This window comes from Fundulus heteroclitus, chromosome 20 (genome assembly GCF_011125445.2).
Source record: "Fundulus heteroclitus isolate FHET01 chromosome 20, MU-UCD_Fhet_4.1, whole genome shotgun sequence".
In the NCBI taxonomy this organism is placed as follows: Eukaryota; Metazoa; Chordata; class Actinopteri; order Cyprinodontiformes; family Fundulidae; genus Fundulus; species Fundulus heteroclitus.
The window spans coordinates 16932943-16945581 of NC_046380.1; the positions used below are offsets into that span (position 1 = coordinate 16932943).

The window sequence follows — 12639 nt, forward strand, 5'->3', positions numbered from 1 at the left end:
CGGTCTGCTGTGGTGAAGAAAGAGCTGATGCGTTTTCCCCGAACGTCACCTAAGGTCATGAGCTGTGGATCATGGCCCAAAGAATGAGTTCCTGCACCAGAACCCACAAGAATTGTATTTATTAATTTATTATTAAAGAAGAGACTGTTAAGATCCCTGACAAAATTCAGGATGGATCTCTTGTGTTGTTCAACATTAATATTACCCTGAATGGAAACATTTTCAAATAATGCTTCCTAAAATTGAGACCAATAAGATTTACGTCCTATCAGAAAAGCTCAAAAAAGCTAATCGCTTTGTCTCATCTTGTTACACTTTTTCCCCCGCTATGATATTAAAAGAGTCTGCATGATGCAGATAAGATCAGGAATGCAGACCTGAAAAAGTCACAGAGGTGTCAACCGACCCTAACAGTCTGAGATGTTAGTCTGGAAATAGTTTGCCTCAAAACAAATAATTTAGGAATATATTCTCATTTAAAAAAAAATAAAACAGGTCAAAACAAACTATATATGAACTATATTAGTTTCTTTTTAAGTTAAATGTTCATATGAACACAATATTTGCTGAGCTGGCTCTTTAAAATTATAGAATATTATTTAGAAGTTATAGGATTGTAAAAAAACAAAAGACACCAGATACCAAAAATTTTAACCAATCCACCGCTTTATTTAACTTTTCCCCCAAAATCGACTGAGTACATCATTTTGAAACCAACGTTGCCCGACACCCACACGAGTACACCGTATAAATAATTTCAACAAAAATATTAAGAATAATAAACTTACAAATCTAAACGAAAAGAATATAAATAAAAGATGATAAACAATGGGTAATTAAAACAAAGATGTTACATTGTGAGGCAAAAAATAAAGATAAAGACTGGGACCTGATAGACATCATTCAACCTCCCTGTCTCGTTTAAGGAGCTAAAACAACAGATATGTTTGCAAGCGACGATAAACTGTTAACCAAATAACCCCTGCGCTTTATTGATTGAAAAAACTCCTCGTATAAAACCCTTTTTTTTCTCTTTAATATGAAACATTCACATCCAGCAGATTTACATACGCCTTGTTGGTGGAGAGCTCGAGAACTTGGAACAGCGAAGGGAAACTTTCACTGGAGGTTCCCAGCAGGTAGGCAAACACCGTGTATCCCTGCGTTTTTTTTTTTTTATTAATTTTTTTAACGGCTACGTTATTTTTAAGGTCTGTAGATGCTTCCAGTTAAGCTACATTCAACGAAGAAGAGTCGCTACAGCTTTTGGAACGAAAATAAGGGGAAACCTGCTTTTAGGTGGCGGGAGGGTGGAGATGTTGTACCTGACATCCAGTCGTTTGCAGGAGTTAACAGATGTTAGGGGGGAAACCCTGTCATTAACTCTGGGTGTTCATCTTCATCACAGTACTGTACACGATTGCTTTGGTTGGCTGGTTAGTGTGAAGATCAGAGGAGCGATAAATACATCAGACCTGCTGTCCGTGGATGCTGCAGCCATACAGTCATTACAAAAGGTGAGCAAAGTCCAGTAGAAACAACAGAAAGGCGCTCTGTTAGCTGTTTTTGTTTTGTTTCTGTTTGAAATGTTCTCCATTAGCGAGGCCCGCTCTTCACTGTTCTGTTGTGTTAATTGTGTCTTGTGATCTGTTAGTGTTTGACAAAAATAAAGGTGTTTAAGTTATTAAAAGCTAAATGTAGCGACACAGTTTAAGGGTTAACACAGTGTGGTTAACAAAAAAAACAACCCAAAAAAGGAATACACCTTTCGCCACAAGTACAACTTTGTAACGAATATGACAGTACATCGTCTATTGCAGCTTTTGAGCTCAAAGTATATATTAAAAAAAGACCCCTAGCTTAATTTCTGCACATCAACATGCTTTAGCAGTTTCTGCCCCCTTTAAACTTCAAGATAGAAGTAGCTCTTAGTCTGGGATCCAGTCATTGACACTCACATATGAAATAAACAGGAGATTAAAGATTAAAACAGAACACGTCCATGGGCTCGCCATCCGTTGATTAGTTTCTGTGCTGAATTAGGTTCTCAGTCTGCAGCAGAACGACAAACATAAACACAAAAAGGCCCCTGGGGTATTTACGATCACATGCTCGCAGACCTCAAGCACAGACCGACGTTCCTAGCCCTGTTCCAAAGAAACCAAGCACTAAACGGAGTCGCCTCGCCTGCAGTGGACTCAGCAGAGCAGCGGAAGATGGACGACAATCGCCCCCAAGCAAAATGGCTGAAATGTGTTTTAAATATGCCCTTTGGTTTAGCGTGAAAATCTGAAGAGGGTTGTTTTTTGCTGTTGATGATGCAGATTCTTACAGCCCAACTCCCCTCTGCCTCATTCTTCTACAAGCAACTAAGTGTCGGTTTTGTGCAAATCAGCGGCACGGCACAAGAGTGGCGTTTCCTCAGTGAAACGCATCTGAATCAGAGCAGAGCGTTGCCTGCTTCAGCAGCAAGCAACGTCGCGGCAAACAATTACTCTGGCTTGCAAAAGTAGTAATAATTTATAACCTCGGCTCACGTTTTTTTTTACAGCCACAGTCGTCTGTGTGTTGTATTGGGATTTTAGGCGACAGGCCAACACAAAGTAGTGCAGATTTGTAACGTGAAAGGAAAATTATTCTTTCTAATAAAATCTGAAGTGTTGCTTTTGTATTCGGCCCCTTGATACCCCTAATTTGCCTTCAGAAGTCACTGTATTAGTAGATAAGAGTCCATCTATGTTGTTAAATCTGAGTGTAAATCCAGCTGGAGGCTGGATGGAGGCCTTAGAGGTCGGTAAGAGAACATCAGTGAACAAACCGCATCATGGAGACCAAAAGGAAGACAGCAGACAGGTCAGGGCTAAAGATCTGGAGAAGTTTTAAAGCTGGTTGAATTATGAAATATAACTATTGGAAAATAGCTTGGGTTATTATTAATATGTAATATCCCGAGCTTTGAACATCTAACAGAGCGATGTTCAATCATCGGTAATGAAAGGCGTACGACGCTTCCTGCCAGGACAGGAAGCAGCCAAAAGATCAATGGGAACTATGGAGGAGCTGCAGTGAGCCACAAACCTGGACAGGACAATTATTAGTTGTGTACGCAACAAATCCGACCCGTATAGAAGATCAGATGGAAATGTACATGGAAATGTATTGCCTTTATGCGAAATGTTAGTGCAGGTCCCTCCACGGTGTTGTGGATTAGGTGTACCCTGGGTGCAAATCCCGGTTGCGTCAAGAAGGGTATCCGGTGTGAAAGATCTGCCAAGTCTGCGTGGAAAGTCGTACCGTCTTGATGCGGCGACCCCTGAAACGGGGAGCAGCCGAAAGGACTGAAAATGTTAATGTGGCGGGATGCTAACAATCCACACCACCATGAAGACACTTTCCACACATGGTGGTGGCAGCATCATGCTGTGGGGATGGTTTTATTCAGCAGCAGAAACCTGCTAAAGGCTGCAAAAACGCTTTTTTTGTGTTGGCCTGTGGATTAAAATCCCGATTAAACATAAACGTTCCTGGCTGGGTGTGACAAAATGTGGAAAGGTTTGCAGGTTATGAATCTTTTTTGCAAACAGCACTCATTCCTCAGGGGTCCCGTTCCAGTTGATGCCCCCCAACGAAGACAGTACAACATTAAAAAAAATACCTGCTTTCTTTAAACAAGGCAAATGGCTGTAAGAGAAGCTAAGAAGGGTGACAGCCAGTCCAAAAAAAAAAAGGAATAAGGCTCGCTAAATTGCATAGAAGTCAGTAGTGCACCGGTGCGTTTACAAAAAAAGGCTGTGCTCCTTTCCTCTGTTGACTTTGGCAAGCCTGCAGAATTCCCCCAGAAACAAGCAGAACTTCAACACCATTTGCCTCCACTTCTCTTTGTCTCCCTGACAGAAGACACTTAAACACGTAAATTTGGACTCTAAATACAACACCTGGGCTCGAATCACACAAAAAAACAAAAGAGTATTTCAATCAGCAGGAACACACGTCTCTCAATCTAAGAGATGGATAGGAATCGTTCTGGTGATTAGAGGAGTACAATATGTACTGTATTCAATTCCTTTAGAAAAAAAGGATCTTAACTTGATAGAAAATACTCTTCAGCTTGTTTAAAAATATTTTTATTTTTCTCCTCTGCAAAATGATTTGAAGCCCTGGAATCAGCGGCAAGAAAGAGAGCACAGCTCGGTGTCGTCGCTTTACGGAGCGAAAGACACCCCCACCACCGCTTCCCCAACAGCGGAAACAGTATAAAAGCACCAGTTCTGGGCCTGCACCATTGTTAAGCTTGTTCCACCTCCAGCCAGGATGACGCTCTGCTCATATTTGAACTCCAACCATTAACCGAGGCAGACAACCGGAGAGGAGACGGGGACGAACGGCAGCCGGGGCGGCCATCAGCTGAGCGGCACCTCAGCCTCCGCGTCCTTGTCCGAGATCTCATCCTGGATCTCGTCTGTGTTCCCTGAGTCGCTGCTGGCCACCGAGCTGAAAGAGGGAGAGTTCCTGCCGCCTTTAATCATCCGCCGACAGGTCTCCATCTGCACGTCGAGGCCTCTCTTCATGCTGCACATCTCCATGTACTCGTGCAGGTGTCGGTTCATGTCGCTCTTTGCTGTGGCCAGTTCCATCTGAAGGAATATCAGCAGGATTAGGAGGTGAGACGGTGAAGTCAGGTCAAACTCTATAGCAGCTTTTAAATGCATTTAAGGTGAAAGAAACTACAGCCTTTGTCAATGCAAAAAGAATCAAATGTCCAGATGAGAATACATCCTAACCATGACTACACTACAAAAACGGATCTAAAAGTAAGTAAAATGTTCTTAAAGTTAGTGTATTTGTCCTTAATTTGAGCAGGTAAATAAGATTATTTGACAATGGAATGAGTATTTTTACCCCTAATATAAGATAATTAGACATCCTGCACTTGAAATAAGATGATGGAAATATGTTGTTCCTCTTTTAAGGTCAAAAATCTTGTTAATCTTGAATATTTTACTTATTTTAAGTTCTGTTTTTGCAGTGTACCAGTACTGTCTGAGCTAAAAGTACAGGTGCTGATCATATAACTACAACATCATGAAAAGGTAGATTTTCTTTTTCAGTAATTCCATTCAAAAAGTGAAACATGCATATTATATTCATTCATTACACACTGAATGATATATTCTAAGTGTTTATTTTGTTTACTTTTGATGATTATAACTAACAGCTAATGAAAAACCCCAAATTCAGTATATCAGAAAATAAGAATATTACTTAAGACCAATGCAAAACAAGGATTTCCATAAATGGTCAACAGAAAAGTATGAACATGTAAAATTTGAACATGTCCAGCACTCAGTACGTAGCTGGGGCTCCTTTTCCCTGGATTACTGCAGTAATGCAGCGTGGCATGGAGTCCATCAGTCTGTGGCGCTGCTCAGGTGTTATGAGAGCACAGGCTGATCTGATGGTTGCCTTCAGCTCTTCTGCATTTTTAGGTCTGGCGTATCACTTCTTCCTCTTCACAATAATGTCCGGTGAGTTTGCTGGCCAATTAAGAACAGGGATACCACGGTCCTTAAACCAGGTACTGGTAGCTTTGGCGCTGTGTGAAGGTGCCAAGTCATGCTGGAAAATGAAACCTGCATCTCCATAAAGTTGGTCAGCAGCAGGGAGCATGAAGTGCTCTAAAACGTCCCGATAGACGGCGGTGTTGACCTTTGACCTCAGAAAACTCAGTGGACCGGAACCAGCAGATGACATGGCGCCCCAGACCATCACTGACTGTGGAAACTTTACACTGGACCTCAAGCAACGTGGATTCTGTGCCTCTGCTCTCTCCCTCCAGACTCTGGGACCTTGATTTCCAAATGAAATACAAAGTTTACTTTCATCAGAGAACATAGCTGTGGACCACTCAGCAGCAGTCCAGTCCTTTCTGTCTTTATCCCAGGCGAGACGCTTCTGACGGGGCCTCTGGCTCCAGAGTGGCGTGACACCAGGAATGCGACAGCTGAAACTGTCTTCCAGACGTCTGTCTGGTGGTTCTTGAAGCTCTGACTCCAGCTGGAGTCCACTCTTTGTGAATCTGACCCACATTTTTTAATGCGTTTGTTTCACAATCCTCTCCGGTCATCCCTACTACTTGGATGCTTTTTTTCTACCGCATCTTTTCCTTCCCTTCGCCTCTGTTATTGTGCTTGGACACAGAGCTCTGAACAGCCAGCCTATTTAGCGATGAACGTTTGTGTTTGCCCTCCTTCTCCAAGGTGTCAGTGGTCGTCTTTCGGAAAACTGTCAAGTCAGCAGTCTTTCCCATGATTGTGTCGCCTACAGAACTAGACAGAGACCATTTAAAGACCTTTGCAGGTGTTCTGAGTTAATTAGCTGAGTCGTGTAGCACCAGATGTCTTCAGTATTGGACCTTTACACAATATTAAAATTTTCTGAGATACTGTATTTGGGGTTTTCATTAATTGTCAGTTATAATCATCAAAATTAAAAGAAATAAACACTTGAAATCTATCGGTCTGTGTGTAATGAACGAATATAATATACAAGTTTGACTTTTTGAATGGAATTACTGAAAATAAAATAAACTTTTTCATGATATTCTAATTATATGACCAGCACCTGTGTTGTATAATAGGTCTAAAGGTGCAGATTTATAAGATGCCTACTTCTATGTAAGAAAATGGAGACATGAGCAAGGATTGTAAAATGTGAACTTGCATAAACTCTTTTTGCTTTTTTGTGTATTTATTAAGAGTCCTTTAGAAAAGAAATTGTTATGGGCAGGAGAAATCCTGATTGGTGCGTTTCTAGTCCTGATTCCAGGACAGCTGGCCTTGTCCACCAAAACCTTAGTGCCTATGTTTTACTGATTAGGGTCAGGAGTGGTTCACTTCCATGTAACTAAAGCATCAAACAACTGAAACCAGGAAGTTTCCAATAGCAGCAATTATTTCTTTCATACCATGAACTGTGGCAGTTTGTTGCAACACTTGCAACAATATTTCTCTTTGGAATAAGCAGCTGTCTATGCTCCTCTGTCAGGCTTTCCTCTTTCACCACACAATCACATGCGTGTCAGCCTACCTCAATCTGCCCGATGGTCTCCTGGTACTCCTTCTCCCTGCTCTTAAATAGTGACTCCGTCTCATCAATGAGGCTTCCAAGACTTCCATCCTGGGAATCCTTAGAGAGCACAGACAGAGGCCTCATTCATCATGCATGACTTGATGTCTTACAGTGCATCCACGGCAATGATGGATGCTCTGACTTGTACAGGTCTGAAAGGTTTTCCTCCAGACTGGAACGCACCGGATCGGCGGCTTCGGCGCTGCCGTCGCCGGGGCAGGCGGCCGTGGCCGTCGCCGCGGCCATGGTTAACGGCATGTTGTAGTTGGCGAAGTCCTCCCACAGCAACAGGGTGTCCTCGTTCTCCTCCCACGTCAGACTGTCGCAGTCGTCGTCAATGTCGAACGTCTCGCGCCTGGCAACAAAGGAGTTATCTGAACAATGTCTGTGTGGGGCGGGGAGAAGAGAGCGGAAAGGGGATGGAAGAGGGGAAAAAAGAGAGAGGGGAGGGAGGAAAGCATAGAAAAGTGTAACAGCCAGCAGGTTCAGCAGAGGTTGCACGCAGAGAAGAAATAAATAGGTCACAAATTAGACAAAGTTTATAGAGAAGAATAGCAATAAAGGATGCAGCCAGTGTAGCTCATAGCTCAAATGATTCCTTAACTGTCAATACCCCCCCAAAAAAAGCACATTAACGGCAAAACAAAGAGCTGCAGCTTTGCTTACACAGCATGCAGCCTGCTAGTGGCAGTATTTGAAATTAACAGCAGAGGGAACTGAAGGAGCGCGGACAGCAGCGTCTAGAAAGTCTAAAACACAAAGTGCATTGGTTTGAGGTTTGAGTCCAACGTTTTTTTGCGGAGGGCGGCGTCACTCACAGCTGGTTGAGCATGCGTTTCATCTCGTCGGTGATGTTGAGCGATCCGGGGACCTCCTCCTCAGAGGTGCTCGGCTCGGCATCCATCTCTGAGTTCTCCTCGTCGGAAATGGTCTTACGCTCCTTTCTCCTGCAGCACGCCGCGGCGCCCTGCGGAAACCCACACACGGACACGAGCACGCTCAGCTTAAACCTAACAGCGTCGAAACTGTTAAAACTATTTTACTGTTATTTATGAGAAACGGTAATTTGTCCCTTTTTCTGGGTAAAACGCGGCCCTCTGACCGGTTTAAACAACAGTTTAGACGACGAACCCTTTTAAGTTCCTTCTTGTTTTGCTCTATTTGTGTTCCTTGGACAGGAAAAAAAGCTCCTTGAAAGATTGCTGGAAAATTTATATTTTTGCTTTTTTCACATGAAAGTTATTAACTTCAGTCTTCACCATACATAATGAATATTTATGATTTTTATTTACCTCAAAACACCGGGTGGTTAGGCTATTACAGGGGTCACCAACAACCCCCTCAAAAAGGTTGGTGATGCCTGAGCTATTATCTGAGCATGATAATCTAAAAACGATGGCTGAAACTTTGATACTGATTAGTTGTTGTTGTTTTTTTTGTCAAGGTGCAAGACATTGCTGACACCAAATGTGCTCGTCGAAGTTTTGAATACCAATAATTTTGGTCCTCACCATACATTACAAATACAATGTCAGCTTTAGCCGGTTAAGGATGTGTTATCCAAGATAGGAATGATAAATCTTTAGTTTTTGTGAAAAGTTATCAAAAAACAGAATTGTATTCAAACGCAAATATGCGCATTGACCATAGGTTTACAGTATGTGGGGAAAGAAAACCTAACATAGTGGAAGAATTAAAACTAAAATATAGAATAGAATATTGGAAATCAAATTGCAACTATAGTGTATTTAAAAATGCATTTGGAGCAGGATGAAAAAAATTTGATGAACGGACACAGATTACTTTAGCTCAAAGGTATATGAGAAAATAGGATAATAATATTCAGCAAAATATACAACCTGGTAAACTTGCACGTAATTTCCTTAAAGAAAAACCCTAAATATTTTATTGATATAACACGGACAGTTTGGAGCATGCACACCTGCACCTTCACTGAGAAGTCAGTAAGTGCAGCATCAGCTGTCGCTGACAGGATCAGTTTTCTACACCCTGAGCGACTGGCGGCTCTGATTTCATTTGAGCTGAATGTTTCCTCCGGAGAAGAATTCAGATTTATTTTTGCGGTAGCTTTTTCCTGGAGAACACATTCACACGGTGACTTGCCTTTTCTGGGAGGGACCTGGCGGGGCTGACGTTGAACATCTTCGACATGTCCTCTGAGTTGCGTTGCTGAGCCACGTCGCACAGCTTGGCCGTGATGTCGATACGCCTGCAGATGTCCATGTCCACCCGCCTGGCTTTCTCCTGGATCTTTGAGTCCAGGTCAGACATTTGCTGCAAAAGGATGAAGTTAGATGGCGCATGAAAACTTTTTTCTTTATACCTGTTTGACATGTTTGCATGAATTTGACCTCCACCATATGATGCTGGGTTAAACTGACAGAATGTCACCATCCCAGCTTTTATTTAAAAGGGGCATTCCCACAATTTATCCAGGAAATTTAGCTCCTCGGTATGTTAAATGTTTTGAAAGGAGATTTTCAAAAATTTGGGTTTTACAATATAAACTTCAATCTTTTTCTTGTAAGTTCTGCAACTTAATGAAGGGTTTGTAATGAAAAACCCTGACTGCTCCTGAAAAGGCATCACTGTGAGATCTCAGCTGTCACTGCTCATTTTTATTCTTGAAATGTTAATTGAAATTGTTTAACAGGTTTTTTCATGTTTAACAATTCTGTTAACTAATTTAAATTTGAAGCTTGTCATTCTCTGTTGATTTGCTTATTATAAACCCTCTAGACCGGGGTGTCAAACATACGGCCCGTGGGCCGGTTCCTGCCCGCCGAACAATTTAGTCCGGCCCGGTGGCTAAATGCATTATCATTATTCAAAAGAAGAAAAAAAAAGGTGAAAGAAAGAGGAGATAAAAGGAAGAGAATGATAAAACAATTATTTAAAAAAAACATGTACTTTGTTTAATTGGAAATCTGCAGTTCCTATATTGTCCACGAGGGGCGCTGTGTTTTAATCAGCAGATGGTAGCACTGAGCTTCAGATGTGGAAAATTGATTTTAAATCATTTCTTTTTATCTGTTTGATGTATTTTGTCATGCAGGACAGTGTTTTTAAGTTCCAAAAAATGTGAATAAATGTTTTTCAACATTGTACAATCACTGTGATCAGTTCTTATGCATGATGCACTTAAGTAAATGTTTAACTGAGTAAAAGTATTGTTGAAATTGCACATACTTTTCTTGAAAACGTTGAAGTTATTCATAATATATTGTATAAAAGTGAAATTCATTTAATATAAAAATCAACAACAAGCCCACTTTTATTAGTTCTATTTAATCTTGCAATGAGTTTACTCGTGTGGCCCTCTTGAGATCAGATTAAGCTGTATGAGTTTGACACCCCTGCTCTAGACAATGCTTTAAGTTTTGAAAGTTTACAAAAAAACAGCAATATTTCTATAAATTTCAAATTATGCACCCAGATTCTTCCTCAAAAAGTAAAGTAAAAAAAAAAAAAACGTTAATTATGTTTATGTTTTCAGGAGCAGACATCAAGCTGTAAAGAATAAACTAATGCAACAAAGGTCGGATCAACGGATTCAACGTCACATCAACAACCACATAACGCACACAGCGACTAACTTCTAAAACACATTGAATAATCTACGCCTCCTAAACAATGTTGGGGTTCTCTGCAACTTACCAGTCTCTGCATTCACACATCAGGGATGAAGTAAAGAACAGAGAATAGCATGAAAATTTAACAGTCAACAGATGGCAACATGGAGATAAGCATGAGAAACAATGGAGATCTTCCAAAATAACAGAGCCTGGCTGTTTATTTGCGACCAAGCAACAGCTGTGAATGCTGTGGTGTATTTTAAACGCATATCACACCAGAGCACGCCTGGCTGGAAACAATACAGGCCTGTACAGGACAGGAAGTACAACAGATCTAAAGCCTCTATTCAGTTCAATGAATGCTTATCTTAGGGGATTTATGGCATTTTACATTTTTATGTCTCTAAATAAGGAAGGAAGGAAGGAAGGAAGGGTGTGTTACTATTCAGACCTATGAAAATGAAACATTTATTCTGATAATTCCTGGGAAAACAGTTGTAGATGATGCTCTAATGTGCACTTTGAGGAGAAGAGTCAACACAGGTCTTTATGTATGAAAGGGAGGCTTTGTCAGACTTAAGGAAGGGACGGTGACATCATCGTAGAGCGAGCAAATACTCACGTCACTCATCAGGCTCTTGAAGACCACGAGCTCGGCCTTCAGTCTTTCCACCTTCTCGCTCAGCTCATCCTGGATCTCTGATGAGTCCCGGGCGCTCTAGACGGGCGACACCAGCGGGGATCCAAGGAAGATTTATCATTCACAAAATGAACTTCCATTCCAGAGTTTAGTAAAGACTGGTAAATAGTTATAAATCCTTTGGATCAGCTCAGTCATGGTTACAGTTTGATGAAAAAAAAGTCACATGGGCATTTAACAGTAATTAACTGTGTTCATTCTCATAATCGCACGCAGCAGATGTGTTGCATGCATATGTTTTCACACATTTAAGCTGTCGAATATAACACAAAGAAAAGCAGATGAGCTTCTCTTTTGTCTTATAGGTAATTATGTGGGTACAACTAGCCTCCGGTTAACAAAGATCGACAAACAGGCAGGAAATCAGATCTTTCAAAGGAACAGAAATCAGCCCATGAGTATACATTAGTCTCCCTTAATGATGTGATATGTGGTTGTTTCTTCATTTTATCCCAAATCACTCTTTAAAAGTATGGAAGACATAGAGTAGGCCTAGTTTTGTGCTAAATAGAAAGAATGTGTTTTTTCTGTTTTTTTGCATTAGGAAATAGTAATAAAAAAAAACATTTTGTCCTCACCAGTTTCTGACATAACCCTAATCTAACCTCAAGTGCATAAAAATGTAATCTGACTAAATTAAAGCAGTATGTAAAATATGGATGTGAAAAGCTAAGTACATGCTAAGAGTTAATTGCTTTAATGGCAGTGATCATTTATCAGACTCTATGAGTCTCTCAGATTGTTGCAGAGGCATTTTGGCCAAATGTTCTTTACAGCATCGCTTCGCTTAATTTGTTTCTGCAAAACATTTCAATCAGGTAGAGGACTGGGCTCTGACTGGGCCATTGAATTATTTTGGTTGTGTTCTTTTCTCTGTTGCAAAATTTATACTGTGCTTCTGATCATGGGTTGTTGCATGACCCAGTTTGGGTCAAACTTCATGCGTCTCACATGTGAGAATGGAATATGTTCATAGACAGAGGACTTAATGGTTCATTCAAAGATTGCAAGGTGCCGCCATGTGGCTGTAAAACAAGCCAACATCACCCCCTGATATAAAGTGTCGCTGTTCTTGACACTTTATATCAGGTTTTTGTGCTGATAGGCAGCGTTTATGTTTCTACAAATATGGAGCTATGCATTATTCCCAAACATCTCTCGTTTGACATCTTCTATCTAAAAGATGTTGTTCCTGAAGTCTCATTCAGATGCAAC

General features: G+C 41.0%; 1 protein-coding gene across 8 annotated transcripts in view; it reads right to left on the reverse strand.

Annotated features, from left to right (window-relative positions):
* Window positions 1-12639, reverse strand: part of iffo2b (intermediate filament family orphan 2b) — a 58831-nt gene that overhangs the window by 12360 nt on the left and 33832 nt on the right. The window contains exons 3-9 of one of the 8 annotated variants that reach the window (XM_012881386.3): window positions 11347-11442; window positions 10807-10812; window positions 9253-9423; window positions 7947-8095; window positions 7312-7483; window positions 7087-7185; window positions 646-4634 (exon numbers count right to left, since the gene is read on the reverse strand). The exons of 4 other annotated variants lie outside the window; for them this stretch is intronic. In XM_012881386.3, the coding sequence (XP_012736840.2) occupies window positions 4401-4634; window positions 7087-7185; window positions 7312-7483; window positions 7947-8095; window positions 9253-9423; window positions 10807-10812; window positions 11347-11442 (927 nt within the window). In that variant the 3' untranslated portion in view covers window positions 646-4400. Of the gene's footprint in view, window positions 1-645; window positions 4635-7086; window positions 7186-7311; window positions 7514-7946; window positions 8096-9252; window positions 9424-10806; window positions 10813-11346; window positions 11443-12639 lie in introns of those variants that run through there. 3 more of the 8 variants (XM_012881384.3, XM_012881387.3, XM_012881385.3) reach the window with 3 other exon arrangements.